Source organism: Varroa destructor, unplaced genomic scaffold (genome assembly GCF_002443255.2).
Source record: "Varroa destructor unplaced genomic scaffold, Vdes_3.0 BEIS01000004.1, whole genome shotgun sequence".
In the NCBI taxonomy this organism is placed as follows: domain Eukaryota; kingdom Metazoa; phylum Arthropoda; class Arachnida; order Mesostigmata; family Varroidae; genus Varroa; species Varroa destructor.
In genome coordinates, this window is record NW_019211457.1 from 35239574 (window position 1) to 35260706 (window position 21133).

The following is a 21133-nucleotide window of genomic DNA, read 5'->3' on the forward strand; positions in this document are numbered from 1 at the left end:
CGTATACTATCATATGGAATTATATATGCCTTTAAACATTTTAGGCCAAAACTCAAAACCGCTTATCGGCAAATTTGCACAGCGCACAACAGGAAAAAGCAGTTACTTGTGTCTCCCATGAATCCCGTCATTATTACATTATGACTTATTCCTTTTCTGTCTAGCAGCTCTATATATCTCTGAAAACATAGCTAGCAAATCATGGCTAGCTTTTACATAAAAGATCGGGCAAAGTCATTTGATCGTTTGGACATTTCTACCCAATTTTTTCGTGCAGATTTTTACAACATTCTACTATTGTTGTATATATATATATATATATATATATATATATATATATATATATATATATATATTTAATGATGGTTTTCCAAACCGTTGCACCCTGTATATGTATTGTGCGTGACACTTCAGGATTAACATGAATGGCATGGGCATTTTTGATACAATCATTATTATCGAGGGCACTAGAGGAAACGAAGTAGTCATGTTTAGCTAACAGCATGGACACCAAATAATAACAAAAAGCTGCTGATTTGAAACTCTCTGTTTTACGGGCCATCCCGGAAGTGGCAAAAAGTGGGTTAACACGCGAGTTGTTTTTTCCCAATAAGATAATCTGTAATATAAAGGATACTGCGAGATTAAATCGATGCAAGTAAACTTATCACACTTGGAGTCCTATTTGATAGGAGTTCTAGTAATATAATCTTTAGTGATATGCGACGGACACTTAATCAGTCGATGGCCGTCTCACAGCTTACCTGCCTTACGGGATGTTTCATTATATATTTTCAATATTTTCACACAGCTCGTTGATGTCCTTGCTCTTCCGAAGCGTTGTCTGTGGCCGTCCTGAACACTTCTACTAGTTTGAATCTTATCTTCTAAGTGGAGGCCTGGGGTGGACCTTTGGTGTATGAAATTCTCTGCGATATTACTTTTGCATTTTGCTACATATTCATACTCAATAATAGCGTTTTAAAATAAATTTGCTTTGTACGAAAGTTCATCTGGGCTCACTTATCTCCTGGTCCACTGAAACGAACGAATCCTGAGAAATTTATGATCCGTTAAACAGTATCTACACTATTTAGTTACATGACGACCAGAAAATGTATCGTTAATCTAAGAGAACAAGCACAGCATCGCAGCTGAGGGGCGCAGAAATTCGAGGACAGCCTACCTGAAGGAACTTATTTAACAAGGATTTGAAATCGGCTAAAAAGACGAGGTCACACAGCAAACGTGAAATATGGATCGACGCTACTGGGACAACGCAACAATTTCGGATCGGCACCCGACAAAACACAATCAGGAAAGTTTCAAGATAACCTTTACTGAAGTCCAACAAAACTGGCACCGTTGTGCCAAATCAGGACATATTCATAAAAATTAGATCCATTCCGTATTTTGGTGTGTTTTATATGATGAAGTTGAGGCCACTTGAGTAGAGCACGAAGATCAAGAAGAGTGCACCTTCAAAGAAAGCTTCAGACGGGGACATACGAGTATTTTAGCTACTGGAATGAAAAGGTCCTCGATGCTCTTCAGTACTTTAACCAAGACCGTTCTGATATTTAAAGGCATATCTATCTGTAAGCATCGACCTCACAGACGAATACTCTGCCAGTCTAGTCAAACTATGTTCAAACATGAAACAACGCAAAACTTTTAAACTGATGATTATTTAAGACGCATTTAGAGTTTAGGAGAACTTGAATACAGAAATGAGGTACAAAAGTTAAAATTGGCATAACATAGGGAATGGAGAGAGTATTTAAGAAAAGGCAAAACAATAGGAAAACCACCTCGTTCAAAATTATTAATCTTCTCTGCAATAAGCGTACATCTTTTTTGCAGACATAAAACCATGCTTCGCTAAACCCTAAGAGTTAAGGCAGATTGAACAACGGGGATCTGTGTGGGTGAAAACATAGACCCTACCATAAAACTAGCCACACCCAGTTTTTATAGAAGCAAATCCGATCAAATTGTGCGCATTGGCGCGAAATTTAAAATTGAAAAAAGTTAGCAGGTGTTCTTAATTACCTAATCCCTTTTACGCATCGCAGAACCCTTCGCTAAGCTTGGTGGCCTCGAGTAATACAGTAGCCGTGCATCAGTCCACTAAGTTGTTAGTACATAGTGCTTTCTATACGTAACGGGATGTCTCATTTTGCAAAAACGTCTATAGAGTAAGTCAGTTCTGTTTTGAGCAGGAGGAGGGCAGTAGATAGGATTCTGTTTTCGATTTCCAGAGAAGTGGGATAGTAAAGTATGTATACCTTAGACGGTTAGAAGAAGCGTCTTGATGCTTGGATTTAGAAGGTTTACGATTAAAGAAAGAGGATTCGGATTGGTGAAACCCAATGTTAAATTCTGTGGCTTCGATTGCACTGCAGACCGCAAAAGTGAAAACCCAGCAGCTGCCTCTATGACGGAGGTTCGTTTGTGGTTTATACACTGACGCACCATTAGTTCCGTACTTACTAGCTATTCAAAAGCGTCTTACGAATCGTTGTGAAATAAGGCGCATTTCACATAGCCTGACAAATAAATGAAGGCTTTGGAAAAACTAAGGTAATCGTCGTATCAAGTAAACCGATGGTTTCCTGCGATATGGAAAACATCTTATACCGGCGGAAAGGCCAATTGCTTTTATTTCCTACGTGAAGGAACTATCATGTGAAGCAGAATAACAGATCGCACGACAAAACAATGAAAGGCAACAGGTGTTATATCTGCATGGGAGAAAATTGATTTTGGTCACGGGCAACAAGCAAGTCACTTTTATCAGCCTTTGTAGGGGACGAAGCGGTTCCAACTTCGAACTGCCGCAATTGGTTGCATACTCTTCTGCAGCGTAATGCGTTGTCTATACTGGCAACCAAAAGCATCGGGTCGTCCGCTATTCGAAGGCCGCTCAAAAATTAAATCAAACTTACCATCGGTTGGAAGTGGACGCACCTTCCAGTACTGCTAGCGGAACTTCCCAATTCCGAAAAAGTCAGTGAATAATTATCGGATCCATGAAGAAACGTCGGATAACAAAAGAATTACTTCAAGTCGTGTACCTCTGAACTATACCACGAACATTTTGAGACAGCTAAGGTATAGCCCCAAGGCGGCAACACGTTTCGTGGCCTATTCCGGACAAGGATCTACGAACAGTTAGCTAAAAGTGTACTTCGTCAATGAAGCCCATGGACAGTTTCCTAAAAACGACGCTTTATCCATGGAAAACACGAGGAAGTCACGAAGACGAAGAATATTCATAGGTTATAGTCCGATCTGGTTCAATGCGTGAGCGGATGAATAAAAGTTGTTACTGTGAAGAATGCTAGCGTTATTAGGAAACAATTAATTAAATTCCCATAAAGTTCAGTTACCAAAAGAAGTACTTGTGTCAAATAATGGTACACAGCCTGCCACCGGTAGATATGAGTAGCTCCCGAAAGGTAGAAACTCCGTTTGTAGATATGTAGCACATCCTGCATTTTATGAAATAGGCGTGAGAATAATTATCGAGCGTTCAGCCGAACTAACGAAAAATTCAGGAATTGACAGAACTGAACCGACCGCTAAATTTGCGGAATCTGCCCCTACAAAAACTCTAATCGGAACATTAGTGCATCGAGAGTGACAAAACAAGCTAGACATAACGTACGCCGTATGAGCCACGGAAGAAAATCGCGTTCTCGCTAACGCACACGTTTCAGTGCAGAGGCCTAGCGCTCTCAACCGCATGGACACGATGGATTATTGTCAGAAGAACATGTTTACACCGAGTACAAGAACTCGACTTAGGTTAGGAATATTTTCTAGAATACTCCTACCCTATACGTATTTTATAAATAAATAGTTGATATTAAACGTCTATGTAAGTAATAGGGGGTTTTTAATTATTGTTGTCATTATCATCATTATTCATTAACAGTAATCATGTCTGGCCCATTGATTTATCTTCACGTTCTTCACATGTAGTCCAATCATTAAATTGTGTTGTTCCCTGCCATATTCAAGCTCTTTTACCGTGTTTATCATGCCTATGAGTTCCTAATCGTCATTGTCCTCATTTGATTTATCGGAGGGTTAACTGATCTTTATAATATTACCGCCATACGTGGATAACCAAAAGCTAATCGTCTCCATGCATATTTAATACGCGGTCGTTATCATCGCTTGGGGGTATACGTGCCCCTGTGTCGGTCACTGTTACTGCTGAGTGTGTTTACTGTCACCTTACTATATATATATATATATGTAAACATGGATTTTAAATATTGCTGCAATTGTTCGTCGCTTAATATGCTCATGTTGTTCTTTCCTTCGTTTTTTCATGAGTACATAGCCGACTTAACCGACACTAGCAACTTTGGCGTTATACAGAACTTGGATAGGAAACGATGTTCGATAGAGGATGAAACCGTTGGCCGGCTAATAGCCGTCTGAGCAAATCTGCTTGCAAGCCATGTACCCTCAAACAAGATGATGCTAGACGGAGCTACAGCATAGGACAACTAAGGGACAAATTGCTAGACAGAGCATGGCACACCTAGATAGAAGTTCTTTTAAGGTTAGCGAAAATCAAGATTAGTTAATTTTGTGTTTGGCATTATGGCGGCATGGAGTACTAACACACTTCTACTACGTCTCAAGAAGATTCAAAACTGTCGACTCTAACAGAATGACAACTAACAAAATAGTGTTTCGGTAGATTCGTTAAAACAGCGTGAACTTTCAATAATAATAATAGTAGTAATGCATTGCCTTAATATTTTCTCACATATCCTTTTTATTTATTAAAGAACAACGTGGAAGGGTATTATTGTTTATATGATTATATCAATCAGTTTTTTTTCGACGTACGACCGTGAAGAAGCCACGCTTCGGAAGTTATTTTTCTATTTTTTACTTTAGCAATACATGTCCCCTTCAGCTATTCGGCTCTCTTCTCTTGTCACGGGCTTTGCTGCAATTGCGGTTCCATCCAAGACCTTCAAAAAACTTAACCAACCTGCGCTATATATATACCAAGCAGCGGACCAAAAGACGCCACGAATATGGAAAATAGGTTGGTTTAACTCGGAGGCGACTGGAATGAACAGATACAGGCATTTCAAATGTGTTTGTTCGGAGTTCAATGGAATAGGTCGAACACCTTGCGGAAACGCGTCTCATCTGATCAGATTTATTTGTAGATAAAGATAATACGATAGGCGGTTGATTGGTCAGCTTTAGGAGAGTAAAGTCAGGTCACATAAAAACATAATCGCGGATGACAGTTGCAGACAATATGGATCAACCAAAGCAAATGGTAAGTTACACGATTTGTATTTTCCGTTTGCTACAGCATGCGACGCGACTGAGTGGTATGCGTTTCTCACGTAAGGGTTTTCGGTTCTCAGGACCGTGCCTAACGCTGTTTCAGACGCTGATCAGCGTGAATGCGAAGTCTGTGGGCGAAGGTTTGTCCCGTACGTCTAAACTGAATAGTTAGGTTGTGTGAGACGTCCTGCTTCCTGCGGACGCCTGTGTTAGATGTGCGACTATCAGACTAGGGTATGAAATTAGCCCTATTGGTGCTATGAAGGACGGCACTAGGTTTCGTTGTAGGTGCGTATATCGCAATTATTAGGCAGTCGCAGTAATTGAAACTAGGAGAAACTGTTCCACCAAATAGCACAAGCGGTTAGGTATCTTCCAAATATATGCTACACGTTGTACACATATAGTTGCAGCTTTGCATACTCAATGTGGTTGAAACTGATGAGAATCTGGCTGGACCAGAAACACCCATTGGTTGCTAACGGATAGTAGAGAATTAGGTCTAAAGACCTGGAGGGATTCGCCGGTTTAGTATTTGTGTTTCGTTGCCCGCTATAGTAAAAACAGTCCTGAATGGTGCCTGACTCAGGAGTTGAAGCGAATACTCCGTTATCATCTCATTCATACGATACCAGTCGATCAGACGCAGAATTGCCATCCAACGATAGGCAGCGATTCGTTATGGAGGGTCTTCCAATGTAATAACAATGTTATACTATGTGTACGAAAACGTTTCCCAAATGAACGATGTACATGTCGTGAAATAGAATAAATATTGCAACGTTCTATCTATCGTTCAGGCTTTCGATTATATTTTAGGCATAACTGTATACCTGATCTATCAACGGATGGCATTTTCCCGTTGAGAGATCTTTGGTACTTCCTGGGAGCCTCATTCAGGATAGTATCTTTCAATAAAATATCGGATGCAAGAATCCTTTCATTACTACCTTATAATCTAAATACATATCCTACAATAAGTCGATTTTTGGACCGGAGTTGCAGGTTTCGCATAAGAAGGTCAATACGCACCGTAAACTTTATGACTTTTAGAATCCGCCTGTCACCATCACTTGGGTCATGGGTCGATTGGCTCACATATAAACAATTATCGTAAGCTGTGATTTGCATATCGTATAGGTTCAATTATATGTCTGGTTATGCTCAGACATGGAATTAAGTTCGCCGTATGTATATTTAGCTTTGCATCATTTGCTGACCCGTGGGCTCTAGCCCATTTTAATGTATGCTTATATTTCAGTCATTCTACTTTCTTCGGTTTTGCAGGTGTCTATCTATGCTTGTAAGAGCGATGCAAGGGGATTTGGGGGAGAGGGGCGAGATATGGGGAAGAGGGCACCTCACATTCGAATCCAGCGCATGGGCTCAAAACTAAAACACGAATAGATTTTTGCCTTTTTATCAAGCATAGCTTTTATGTTCAACTTGAATGGACTTCGTGCCTTTTTCATGCTTTCAGGTGACTTTTATAGAGAGAGCTTCAACTGGCCATTGATGAAGGGGTAGAATCGTTGAAGAAATTCGAGAGCGGCAAGGGAGGTTCCTCGATGTGTTTCGTTCAGATCTGTAACATGCATACATTCAGATTCGATTCAAGCGGATCGAAATTAAAACTTCAGTCATTCTCTGTTAACGAACTCTACATTGAGAAGACGAAATAAGACATACAGGTTAGAGCAAGAAATTGAATGTTTATTGAATCTTCTTTTGAACCCGCCTCAAATTCCGTTTTGCACCTTCTCCGATGCTGCCCGTGCGCATTGGATGAAGTAGCAACGACACTGGCTTACCTGTACAATTGACAGTTGATGGAGCTTTCTGCTCGAAGGTATTGAAAGCAATTTACTTATCAGGCAATTTTTGAAAGATATTTTTCTTTGGTCCTGTTAGACGGCTCGAGTTGTGATGTCCTAGTTGCTTCCAATGGCCAGTTGAGGCTTACTCCGGGTGAACGTATCTTGGCATAGTCTCGTATGTCTACGTCGATGTTTGGACGATTCGTGACTACGTATAGGGAGGGCTCCGTTTATGTTCTGCTTATAGTTGCTTGTCGTTGTACTGATGTTATTGTTATCGTTGTTGCTGCTGCTGCTGCTGCTATTATTTCTGGTTCGTATATATTCTGGTAAAATTCCATATACGTATACGTAGTACGTATATAGTACGTAACATACGAATCGAACGCGCCCTACATATAGTAACAATGATAATAATAACCGTTACTATCGGTAAATTTAATCCTTAAACAATCCTAAGCCAACGGGTTTCGTTAGGGAACTCCATTGAAGCAGTAGTCTTTTGCGAACGCTGAATCGTTGCGTTTGGTTTTTGCATTATAGAAGTTATAGAATATGCGCTAACGAACAATACCGACGAGTATAAGTACTAGCTATTATAGTACTATATTAATAATAACAATGGCAATCATACACGTCCAATGTACAATGCATACATGTATAAAAAAAGCCTTTTTACGCCCTTCTGCCCATAGGTCACTATGTATTGTTTAGCCTTATCTATTCTATGTCTGTGTGGTTGTTGGGCAACATTGTTATTATGGTCATTGTAGTGATGACATCCAACTCTGATTCGCTTCTCGCCGAGTTTCCAACAAGTTCTTATCACTTCTATAAATATAATGACATACTATATATACCTATATATATATATATGTGTGTGTATACATCGCACCGAAGACAACTTCAACCAAATTTGAAGCTCAACTGACAGAAAGCGTCATTTTTTTTTTGTATCGGATTATGTTGCTATAATAATAATTATTATTATTATTATTGATTATTGTCACGAGTAATGTCAACTCAATTAGCATCATTGTACGATGGTATATACCAAAAAATAATCATGTCATCAATATGAATTTCTACTAATAACAAGATGCCTAGCGGATTGGGATTAAACGTGCTATCTCCTAGCCGTCAAGCATAAGGATATTCACCTCATCCAATGATTACTCAAACGTTTGTAATATCTCTGTGCACGATAATCATCGATGAATATCTACTACGGTACGCAATTACTAGAACGGATCGCATCTTTAGGACCTCTTTGCTCGTTGAACTACTTTGGCCCTTCTAATAACCCATACTATTGTACAACGTTCCACAGCCGCTCGCATGTTCGGCCATAACGTACCACAAATAGCATTAAATAAGACATTGTGGTACGTTCCGCCTAATCGATCATCGAAAGCTAGCATCATCCATAGAAGCTCGCTATCGTATCGATTAACACCAGCTTGGTTGATTGGTTGGTTATGATAATTCGCGTGTGGGCGTAATCGCTCATAGGCAGCGTCACTGAGAAACGATGTTTCTGTCTCTTCACGTATTTGGTTAGAGGTGGCCTGAATGAATGGTAAACGGACCTATTCGTAAAGTGTAATTAGATGTAGTACATTCGGCGGGCCCTACAGACAAAAGCGGCAATAATAATGGTGATAATATTAATTGTGACGGTACTCCGAGAACAGCACGCTGGAAAAATTCGAAATACTTCTTGCTACGGTTTAATCTCTAGCAGGGATCTCAGCGTTTGGTACGAGCCGAATGATGGAGCACATCTATAACGCCTATTTGGCTTTTCGGAGAATTTCTTTGCAAGGCTGTTCCTTAGAGCCCTGAGACTAGTCGTTGCTAAGTTCTTGATGCATGAATTTTGTTTAGTTAATATAGCTCGCTTATGTATCTATATATATATATATATATATATATATATATGCTTTAGTTCTTGTTGTTGTACTTGAGAAGCAACATCGCCATACTTCTTATAGGCAGCGGGCAACTCCTCTTGCCCTGTGCATGTTCCGTCGTTCTATAGCGCTACTTTTATCATATTAGAGCACGTTATTATTATTATTATTTTTTTTTTTTCTGTATATATATATATATATATATATATATATATATATATATATATATATATATATGTATGTATTGGGTTTATTTATTTACGTGTATAGCCACTTGCTATGTTATGGTATATATATAATCTATTAGTAATAATACAGTTGATTCCAATAATAGATCTTCCACCTGATCACCTTGTCTCTGTTTATATTTTCATTTGTAGCCAAGTGATGCGGTAATTTTCTTTCCAACTATTATATGTATATTTGTAGTCCCGTAAAACTGTGCAGACAAGGTTTAGGTATCGACGTTGCGTGTTCCCACATCTCTACTAGGTTTGTTTGGAATATCAAATCTTTTTCTCTCGTGCCATTTCTTAGCAGCAATGGTCGTACCATCAATCGAATCGTTCAAACATATTCGTTCACACGCTGCTTGTTATATTTGGGTAGGAACCTTTGCATTTGGTACAAGAGCATATTAAGAGCTTCCAGTGTATAAAGTCAGCTCCGTTTCACCGTAACGTAATTCACCGTTTCCTTATTTCCCTTATATATCTTGCCTCGTGTTTTATCGAGCTCATGTTTCCAAATAATATTTAGCTTGCCCGAACGCGATTCCATTTAATGTCGTTTTATGTCATTGTGTAATGCGTACATGCCGTCATTTCCGCTATGTCAACTCTGCGACAAATAGCGTTTGTCTCACGTAGAAATAGCAGTACACCACATACATGAGTCTGTCCTTGTCGTTGTTATTTTTATTATAACGTACGTTTTCTAATATATATATATATATATATATATATATATATATATGTATATATAATGTCTGTTTTCTTGTAATTGCAGCTGGTGTTGTGTTCGCTGTTGTAGTTTCTATCTCCGAATGCCCTCAGGGGCTGCTGATCGATCGGCGTGTCCTGTTGCTTGGCGTTAAGGCATGGCAAATTCTAGCGGTGGCGTCTGTTTCGCTGCCTTTCCGTATAATGATCATGATTTAAAAAAATGTCCGTTAGCTTCTTGTTTTGTCGGGGGTTGCCCCCTTTAAGTTTACATTATATTTCGATTTTTTGTATAGTTTTTTGTTTGATTCTCTGCTTTGTTAAGCTGTGCGTGTACTATCGTCAACAACTGCTAGACCTCTTTACTAATCGTGGGTGATTTTTTCGAACCACGAGCGTCCGATATGCTCGTGCTAGAATAGCTTAATCCGCTTTATTTATTAGAGTCAAGTGTATTAGCAGAAGTATAGTTAGAAGCATCGATATTTTAATTATCTTCTTCGGGAAGGATCTAGCCATAATACTTCTCGGCGTTGGTCTTCCGTGAAATCAGCGTAGTCAGTATTGATGTTAGTGTCACGTTTTGTCGATAAAGTTGACTTCAGCATTTTAGTTAGATGAACCTATTAACAAACGAAAACGTTAAATTGAAGTGATTACTAAAAACGAAAAACGAAGACTGGTTTTAAAAGAACAATGCACGTCTGGGATAAACCTGATTATTGATTACCGCAAATGGTGCAGTCAAGGATCCGACTATTTCATAAAGACACACACACATATATATATATATATATATATATATGATACCCATATATATATATATATATGATACCCATATTAGACATGGCCAAAATGCAGATGATCCCCAAAGCGGATGGACGTACACATTTGGTGGCCGAATACTACCTTTGAATCAAATTCTAATAAGTATACGAGCCAGACAGGGCTGTACAGCGGTACAAAGCTATGCACATATATGCATAGAGGTTCTTTTTTCTCATTCGTAACAACTCACATTACCTAATAACTGAAACATACGAAATTTCATGCAGCATAAGCTTATGAACTTCCCGTGCAATTTTCCTTACCCGTACCGGTATTCGAAGCAGAACAGGGTGTTGACCAGCGTACGCAGTATAGCCGATAGAAGCTGAACGAAGCGACAATACATTCGACACAATGTACGAATATTTAGTAGGACAGTTCCGTGCAATGACGCAGTGGCTTTGAGTTATCCGGTTTGATGACCAAGATAAGTTGGCCCAGTGGCTCTAGTGATCACCAGCCAAGTAGACGATCTCTTCCGTTCGCACGACGGCCACCCGAAGCGAACGTGCACGTTCCGTTGTTGTTTACAAGAACATCGTTTTGGTCTTGAACGGCCGGCGCGTATTCAAGATGGCTAACTGTCACTTTTATTCGTAATACGTATTGTTGTCTGGTAGACATGATAATTTGTAACAGAGAACAATTAGTTTAGAGAACAATTATTTGCATCTCGATGCTTTCCCAATGGTCGAAATTAAGGCGATCGGCTTACACTAACAACCTTTGAGGCAAAAAGTCGACCGACGAAGCCGGTCTGACTATTCATTGCTTTTATAATCCGAGAGTTCGCGGTCCTCTAGAGTTTGCTTTTGTGCTTTCCGCTTTCTATGAATATATAACTCTCTCGTTCTTAACTACCATAAAATAAATTACTATTAACAGTTCTTTTTTGGCGCACCCATCTTCGAAATGTTTCGTTTCGTCTATAAGCGAATGAGTAACATATGCAAATGTCAACTTTTCCCACTACGCTACGGAGCCACCAAAGACATATTAGTTCAATGTTGAAATTTCGTCGCGTACTCGAGTTGCCCGAGCAATAGCAGGCCATACCGAGCACCCCTATGGACCTCATTAGTTATTCAGCTCAATGAAGCAACAATATTTAATCGTAGCTGAACTAGAGACGATTGTCGACCCGTGGTCAAGATTGCCGACGATAGTTCTATGTTGAACCAGTAGCATGATTCATACCACCAACATGTTGTGAGTGATTTGTTCGTGAATCCTCTCTTTATCTCGATTTCCGCTATATCAGCATCTCCATAATTGCAGAAGAAATCGCTGTTGTAATAGCAGTAGCAACTAGAGGCGCTCGCGTCTGGGAATGGGACAGGATGCCATCAAAAGAACCCGCCGAGTCTAGAAAACTTGTTCGCAAGACCACCCACACCACGGGTAAGTGCCGAAACTCTTCCAGTGAGATTTTGGGTGACGTTCTGGACTCTATTAAGCGGGGAACCCTGACCACCTGGAAGGTCGCTGCTCGCCGCGGCATTCGTCGTCGTTGGCCTGCCAGCGTTTTCCCCGGTGAAGTCCCTAAAGGCAGAGAAAGAAGAATAGTCGCAAACAGCGGGTGAGCAAAGAAGCCCAAAAAAAACGTCTATCAGAGTTTAAACCGTTTAGTCCAGCACAGAAGAAAATGGTGCAGTTGACATACGTCGTGCATATAAAAACAATTTCATGCGGGAAACCGGATCTTTTCTAAGCAAGACGTTTGGAAGTTGTGAAAGTGCCAAGCAGATACTAGCTAGAATATCCGAAAATTTCAGCCGCATAATCTGTTTTGTATCGTTCAACGCTATAGTTCCGTCATTTCTATTGGTCAGATAAATTTACAGTAAGTTCCACACTAACAAATCCATAGTACGCTGTTAAAGTTACACGCGATAAGTTAAGTGTATCTATATAGCATGGATATAGATTCATTTCATCGACGACGTGTAGCAGAGTCGAATAAAAAAAAACCTAAATTCATTACCATCTGAGAAATTGAGCCTATCTACAAGTTACTAGGGTAATAACTGCCGAATTAACTAAATCAATTTCTTTGCTCTTTCAATGTAGCTGTGTCAAGCCAAAATATATGCTTTTAGCTATATGGACCTTTTTCACGCTATTCCCCTTATAAGCCTCCATCCACCCACATACAACTTACAGAAGAGACCGATGTGAATCGGCGTAGGATTCCACCAAGGCTTCTAAACAAGAAAAACATAATAAATGTAAGTGGCGTTAATCTTGATAAACTTAAAAAATATACAAAATCAAAACTTAAGCACCATAGGGGCTTGTTATAAATTGAACTGTATAAGCAGCAAATATACATTAGAATAGCAAAAATAAAAATTAATTTAACAAATGAGAAATATCGAATAGTAGTGATTATAAACACTGCTATACTTGAAACTGCTGAACTTGCTGAACTTAATAGAATCTGAATTACCTGGTGCATTCGAACTTGTATAACAGATATATGCTTATTTGTATTTAGTTAGGGTTTCACTGGCACTGAAGAAATCGACGTAGTCTTTCAAAATAGAGTGTACGCTATAGAAGGCCGTATAGTCCAAGACTTACATGTTTATCTAAATCGATATGACAAATACGCTGATCTGTTGAGGCGCAATACGCTATTACGGTCATTTAAGTATTTACAAACTTTCAGAAATGGCTGCAGTATCCTCAATCGGAGTTCTTATCTAGATTTCATTGCATTACGGTGTGTCGTGAGGTGGCCTTTCTCAACTCTCATAAAAACATCCGGAATCAAGTATCTGCCTCAATATTATTTAGCTTCTATTTGTAGGTGTACGAAAATTAGTTTCCAAATACAGGCCTCAGGTAAATTTTAATGTGAGTGGTAATAACAGCCACAACAGCACGGGTGCATAACTTACTCGGCATCGTCCTTTTCCCTGGCGACGTCCTGTACAGAGGCGGCTGCCTCTTCTAATTGTAAGCGCGAGCATATCGTCTGGTACGTCTTCGAGTTGAGCTTCTCCTCCTCGATTCCCTGTAGCTCGAAGTCGGAGTAGAGCTTGCGGGCGATTTGAAGCAGCGCAGACAGCTGAAGTGAATGGAGGCCGTGTTCCATCCGTTCCGAGAGCCATGCGCACAGCATACTCATCTGTGACGAGTACCACAGCTCGAATAGGTTAAGCACCCATAGTTCATCCGAGACTTTTTGCCGTAGCTGCTCCATGCTGTTCCGCACGAAGTTCACGTAGCATTGTCCTACTTCTTTGCCTGAACTTGACATGCCTTGTCGATACTAGAGGCCAGGCCAGAGGTAAGGGTGAAGTCGATGTGTATGAAAGATAGTAAAAGCTGTATGAGATTCATAGAAATATATCTGTGTGTACAAAGGAGAATCCGCTCCCTCGATGATATGAAAACTATAAACGACTGTAAAACTATTAGTCGCATTATCGGTGAGGTGAAAAAAACGTCGTAAGAACTTGTTTCTGTTTGTAATCATCGTGTGCCGTAGCTAGTCGTTAGACAGATTCGTTTTGTTGTCCTGCTGAAGGAAAGGAAGCACAGTGGCCTGATCCTCAGTAAAGGCAGCACTTGGCGGGCCTTCATATCAAATTAGGCCCCTCTGTGTTCACGAAAGGCGCTTTCCGGTCTTCGCCGTTGAGAGATCATGCATTACACTGTCTTATTATTACATTTCGTTTCGAAGTGCCGGCATTGCACGATAGCGCGCTGAGATGGCTACTACCCACAAGCTTTCTTGTTCAGAACCGCCTTGACGAAAGAAAATATTATTATCTCTAACGAAACGCAAATAATAAAAAAGTATTGTACCGCTCCCAGCTCGAATACCCACTAGGCGGGCTCACGTATCGTGCGTGTACATGAAAATGTATGTCTTTAAATATCTTAAAATATTTTTAAATCTAAAAAAATAAGTGAGTGTTTGTGCAAACACATTTTTTAGTAAAGGTTTTTTTTATCTTTTAAGTACAATAGCTCTGTCTATTTAGGACCATCTTCTTGCAGGCGACACACTTTTGCCAGTAGACCATAGTCTACTGGCAAAAGTGTGTACGAAGTTCTGCCATACTTCTTTGTATGCACATTTTTTGGAACGAATTTTTCGGAAATAACTTCGGATCAGATGATCAACACAGAAGTGGAATATAGAAATATTACTTTTTTTGTCTGGATTTAAACATAAGAAACACTAAATAGCTATCTACGTTCGACACGTAAGTGTTGTGTCCAAACAAATCAAGTACGTTCATAATTATCTATAATGACTTTGACGATCAATGCTTTTTGCCTAATAGAAACAGCCTCCAGGCAAATACAGCCATCCCTCTGAAAAGCCGGTCCCCGTATCCTACAACCTCCTTATTTGTAGAGTATCTACTGATGTATCTAATCGTAAACGTACCGTAAGAGATAGAATAGGGGCGAGGAGACTTCCTTCATCGTAGCGTGATAACTTGGATAGCGTCGATTCCATGATCGAGTCCAGCTTGGCCAGTAGCCCTCCTTGCATATCTTGCATAGCGCCGTCGCACAACTGATCGATTTTGGCATGGTATTGATGAATGTCGGCGCCATCGACCGTACACAGCTTCAACGACTGACTCCGCGTCTCGAGAACAACGTTGATCATTGCGCACATCTCGGAGGGCACGAGCCATTCTGTGGAGGTTCCTCCTGCCCCCGCGACCGCAGTGCCCAGCAACTTACCTGCTGGATTTGCACCTTTTCTCTGCCACATCTGTAAGAGATATAATAATAATAGTCATGTGGAATAATAGGATAATACATCTGAACATATGCCTGAAAGAGATCATCTTAAGAAAACTGAAAAACAATGCTCGAACACACCAGACTTTTAGTCAGACCACCTCGTACAAATGTCACTTAACTGGTATACAAAATAGGAAAAAATGCCTTAGTTGTACTTCCTTCATGTCTCTCATTTTGTTCTACGCACATATAATAGGATGGTGTATAGACTTTGTCCCTGTACACTTTGCTATTGGGCTTTGCCCATCAGTCTTCCGACATATTTTCGCGCCTGTTTCATAAACGCGTTCATTCAAGTGAGAGCGCCATACACAGGGCGTCACAGGGAAAAATTAGGCAGGTCGGCGTCGGGCGTTTCTCGCTGCTTCTGGTGCCGCTCCATTTCGCTAGAATGGTTTACTCTCAAAGTTAATTGCAACATATAATGAACGCGAGAGTAGGGCAACGCAAGGTTTCTCGGACAGAATGACACAACAGATAGATCACTCGCATAAGGAAAGTTTGCTCCCGGGGGCAAAGAACTATGTGCACTCTGCTGACGATAGAGCCTCCGGAAATAGATAGAAAACCGCTTTGGCCTCGGCTTCTAATAACTTAAGGGATGTGCGATAACGAATTGCGGCAAGAACCATGCATGAACGTGCCAACTCAAACACTGAGCCGGAAATTTACCTATGGCAAGAAATACTCTTTAAAGAAGCGCTTCGTTATCTCAAGGAAGCTTCCTTTCTTACGGCATTTGTCGTATCTGTTTTACACTGATATTAGGAGCTTATTGTTAGGCAACCAAAGAAACGGGCAGCCCAATTACAAACATATCAGTACTATTATGAAAAATCATAATCACAAAATTTTACAACTGATTCCCACCTGGAAAGCTTGGACCGTTCCGTTTACGGTGGCTTCGAGCATATCGAAAGCCATGAGCTTGAGTCGTTGCTCCAGATGTTTCGCGAACTCGGCGTCCGGCCAGTGAAGATCGCGTATGAAACTTTGTAAGGCCCCCAGTTTCCAGAACAATTCTTCCGAGGTAGCACAGCCAGCTTGACCTAAAACGATGCAGAAAAGGGTTAGCGACAACAATATCCATCAACTGCTTCTAAACAATTATAACTCGAACGCTTTTACAAACAGTAGTGCGTGAGGTTTGATAGACGAATGATAGCGAAGCACTTAACCCTTTGCTACAAGTGCCTAATGCTGTTCGGTTTACAGTCTCTGTTAAAGAGTACTTGGAGCACTGGTAAACTTTAGTTAGAGGACGTATTTGACATACGAATAGCAGCGAGGCAACATGCTACCAGGAGCTAGGCCCCGGAATGTTAGCGAGAACTCTTTCGAAGGACTGGTGGCGGAGCTCGTTTCGAGTTCATAAAATCGCTCCGGCGTTCGCTTATGCTAGTTTCGTTACGGTTACTATAACGCCAGATGCTCTCGAATTAGCCCCCCTTCAACTCTATATGGCGTGGACAGCGCGGTAAATGACGATTGCAGCCAAACCACAGCAGCATGAGGAGCACCGAGTTAGGTCCTTGCTTCTTTTCACTTTCCGCAGCAGTAAAAGCAACTGGCACAGAATGCCTGCTTCCTGCACTGAAGCGAAGCTAAGAGAAGTGGGAACTTGGCTTCTCTCTCTCTCTCTCTCTCTCTCTCTTTCTTTCTCTCTCTCTCTCTACTTCTGTCGCCCATGTGCCTAGACCCTCAAGTTGCATGGGAATACCCTACGAAGTACTTGAGATCAACTGTAAATTCATTTACCACGACGTTCTTCTTCGCCCATCACATGACCTTATAGCGCTACTATCCTAAACATGCCGTTCTAGTCGAGTATAGGCGAGTGAGTACAGTAAATGATTTTCGACGAAGCGGGTGAAGTGGGTCGCAAATGGCCTGCAACAAAAAAATATACGAGACACTCGCCTTTGACTGCGTTTGCTTTGGGATCGAACAGTTCTCACCTGCATTATACCATATAAAAGACAGAAGTAGGAATCCATCTTACCTTTGACTTCCCATTTCTCCTTTTCGAAGCCTTTTTGCAGGGACTGTGCTATCGAAGCTTCCATGAGATCCACGTATCGCACCACCTGCGGGGCGAAAGCGTCCCGTAGGTGTTGGTGAAATCGCCCTCCACTCAGGTTCTCGTCCATGCGAAGGTAATCATTTAGAACCTGCGGAGACGCAAGTCATCAGTCAGGCGAAAAAGAATGTATTCGAAACGACTAAACATATCTATATATACATATGAGTTCGATGATGGTATGCCCGGGCCCAAAAAGGAATTGTGGAATAGAAGCCCATTGTGGAATAGCGCTGCGCAGTTCTGTAGTAATGTTGCTAGACGATGCATGATTAGCGTAGGGCCATTTAGATTTTCTAGGCAAGCTTACTGATTAACTCTGGCTATGCTACCCTCAAGAAGAAGCTATTTATGGACCGGTAACTGAGGGGTATACTGTGGACTAAAGAAACGGATCGATAGTCTTGCGACAGAATTTAGAATGTTCTAGACATATAATCTCAATAAATTTAGTACGCAAAGGCTCAAATACTCAAAAGTCCTTGGTTTGTGCTTATTCCTTATGTGACAGTCGAAGGACAAGCGCAACTCTTGGTTACGTTTGCCCTACGAACGTACGTGAAGTTGCACATAGCTATCATACAGCACAGAATCGAATCATTGAGCCCCTTTCTATATGTCGGGCCGGGTATAATCTGGACGAAAAAGGGATAGGCAGCCATTTTTGAAACTAAGTTCTTCGTTTGTTCACTCTCTAAAAACTCGATATAGCTTTCGGCCGCCTTAGTCAATATAACTCTGGCCAAATAGTTAAACGATAATGCATGTACTTGTTCCAGCGAACCAATTCGAGCTTTCTCGTCAAAAGGGTCTGCTGATGAGCCTAGCGTCACCGTTGGAAAAGGTCTTTCGAAGGAACCTTCCACGTCCGATAGCGAGCCTCCCAAACCAACATTACTGCAAGAGGGGCGTCCTTTTCGCGTGCTCGAGCAAGCACCTTAGTAAAAGTACACTGTTGATAAAAAAGAAGTGGACGACGGTACGCGTCTTCTGGGAAAGCTAGATCTTTTCCCGGCAAAGCCTCTCTTGTTTTCCCTACGTAGTGTAGTAAGAGCTCTGCAGTTAGTATGTTATATAGATATCCTGAAACCTCGCACTCACCTGGAAGAGGGGGAAGGAGTCCCAGGTGTCCGCGGGTTGGTCCTCCAACACAGCATCCATATCCACGGCAAATAAGGACCAGAAGATCTCGGCGTGTTCTACGAGCAGATCACTGAACCACGCAAATGCCTGCGAGCAACGTGACATGTAGACGTCGCGAGCGACGAATGACAAAAAATTGCCCCCCAACAATAAAGACGAGACGACAAGGATGCAAATGACATCGACGACACCACAAACAACGCCCGAAGTGCAAGATTCACATGAGACGTAAAGGAAGGCTATATTAGAATTTGCTTTTTCGCTGGTCTTCTTTTTCCTGAGACCCTTTGAGACCTCATGTGGTACGGAAATTGGTGGAAAGAACATAGCTACCAGGTAAACATCAAGGCACCAAATTTTGACGAAATGCGGAATATCGACACCGATACTGTGAACCTTCAACACATAAAAATAGTATAATAGATTCGACATAGTTGGCATAGGAATCGATTCTAGAAGTTGGGAGAGCAGGGGGTAGACAACGAAACACCACATAAGTGCCGGACGCGTCCAATGTCTAGACTTCGTGCTGTTAATATTAAGCGCTACTGGTACACACTGGCGATACATAACACAAATGTTGTTGTGTAATTAATAATTGCGTTGTACGACGTTTTCGTCGAGGAACACGTCAGCGATACAGATAAGTGTGTTTATGTTTGCAAATAAATATACGCCAAAAATGGTCAACAAAATAATTAGTCACGGACTTCTTATCGTCAAGTGTATCTTGAAACAATGTAACCAAGTTTAAGGAGCTCACATACAGGAATGTGGCTAGTTTACGTAGTCCATGATCGAGGATACACGTTGGTTGAGCATAGGGGTCAAACTTGGTACAACAATAGACACCATGCAACAGAAGGAACATTGATTAATTGGCCATGATTTGTTTTCTCAGACACATTTACGAAGGGATGGTACCGTTCTTTGAAACTGGAAGGGGAACGAATCGTGTTGCTTTGCTAGTCTGTTGATGTTCTTATGCTTTGCTTTATCAGAGTAGGCTAGAGAAGGACGCAAATTGAAGGCCATAACGAACAAGGTTTGTCATAGCACTGTGGAGTCATTAACTGGTCGAGTACGATTAGCTATCGGTATGGATCGTGTGCGTATTAACCGAGCGGTAACGAAAAAGCTAAAAAAACTGGATTGTTCTATTAAAATGATAAAACAATACTGAGAGTAGAAACAGCACAATAATAATGAAGATGCTGAGAGAAGATTTCATAACCCCGAACTAGAGCTACGATCATTACCGTATATATTATAGACGCATGAGCTTAAAAAAACGGTGGAATGCCACGACGCAGTACCGACGAAGTGCTCGAGCATCAGCAAATCAGTGAAGTTTACTCAATAATTTCTAAGGATACTATCGAACTCAATAATCCCCAAAAAAGAGGTAATAAAATTGTTGACACTTGACCTTCGTTCTATAAATTATAATCATTGGCGTTGTCGTCTGAATAATGTAAATGCGGCTTGGAAGCTGCACTATTTTTAGTATAAAATGGATACCTAAAATTCCTCGCAAGATGCTAGCTAGGTCGACAAACGTCTTTTAGATTAAATACTGCGTGTGCGTGTGTGTGTGCGTGTATTACGTATCTAGACAAAATTATGGAGATTACAAAGAGAGAAAAGACTAGTAAAAATAACGTGAACGAAAACGCTTGTTGATTTGGCCTGTTTTATGTGTTGTGTCAAATGGCGCTGCACTCACCCGATCCTGGCCGTGTTGGTGTATTCAATTCGAGATAGCGATTGAGGCAGACGGAGAATATTTGATTCAGTTTGTTGATCAGATGGATTGATGATTGATTGTTTCGATAGTTAACAGGTTTGTTAGGTCAGGTTGATGCAAGGTTTTGATTGATGCGTGATGATCGATGATGAGATTAGGTTTTGCAGACAAAGAGAGGAAGTTACACGGGTGGAAGAAAAGTCACCGTAGCGAAGGAGATGTGCAACAAATTGGTAACCTCACCAGAGAGCTACAGTAAATACCTATATATATATATATATATATATATATATACATACGGACACACACGTTCGCTCGATATCATAAACGGTATAAAAACACGAACAGTTATTTGCTGTCATATAATTGTTCCCGCATGAAATTGGAAAGCATTTGTTTAACCATTGAATAAATGTTTAGGATTTTTATGGTTTATGATCAATCTATTTTCGTCAACATTGAATGTAGATACTTGGAAATAATGACTTGACACTACAAAATGAGACGATAGTAGTTTATAATTAGGCGTGGGCAACGATTATATTTTACGCGGGAGG

At 40.8% G+C, this 21133-nt stretch overlaps 1 protein-coding gene across 1 annotated transcript in view; it reads right to left on the bottom strand.

The window, feature by feature from the left end:
- Positions 1 to 7023: 7023 nt before the first annotated feature.
- The window catches only part of LOC111249122 (calcium-dependent secretion activator-like), a gene marked incomplete at its 5' end in the record, with an annotated part of 37912 nt that continues 23802 nt past the window's right edge, over positions 7024 to 21133 (bottom strand). The window contains 7 exons of the mRNA XM_086986788.1: positions 7024 to 10625; positions 11100 to 12372; positions 13734 to 14107; positions 15239 to 15574; positions 16477 to 16655; positions 17609 to 17777; positions 18788 to 18916. Coding sequence (XP_086842914.1) covers positions 12177 to 12372; positions 13734 to 14107; positions 15239 to 15574; positions 16477 to 16655; positions 17609 to 17777; positions 18788 to 18916 — 1383 coding nt within the window. The remainder of the gene's footprint in view (positions 10626 to 11099; positions 12373 to 13733; positions 14108 to 15238; positions 15575 to 16476; positions 16656 to 17608; positions 17778 to 18787; positions 18917 to 21133) is intronic.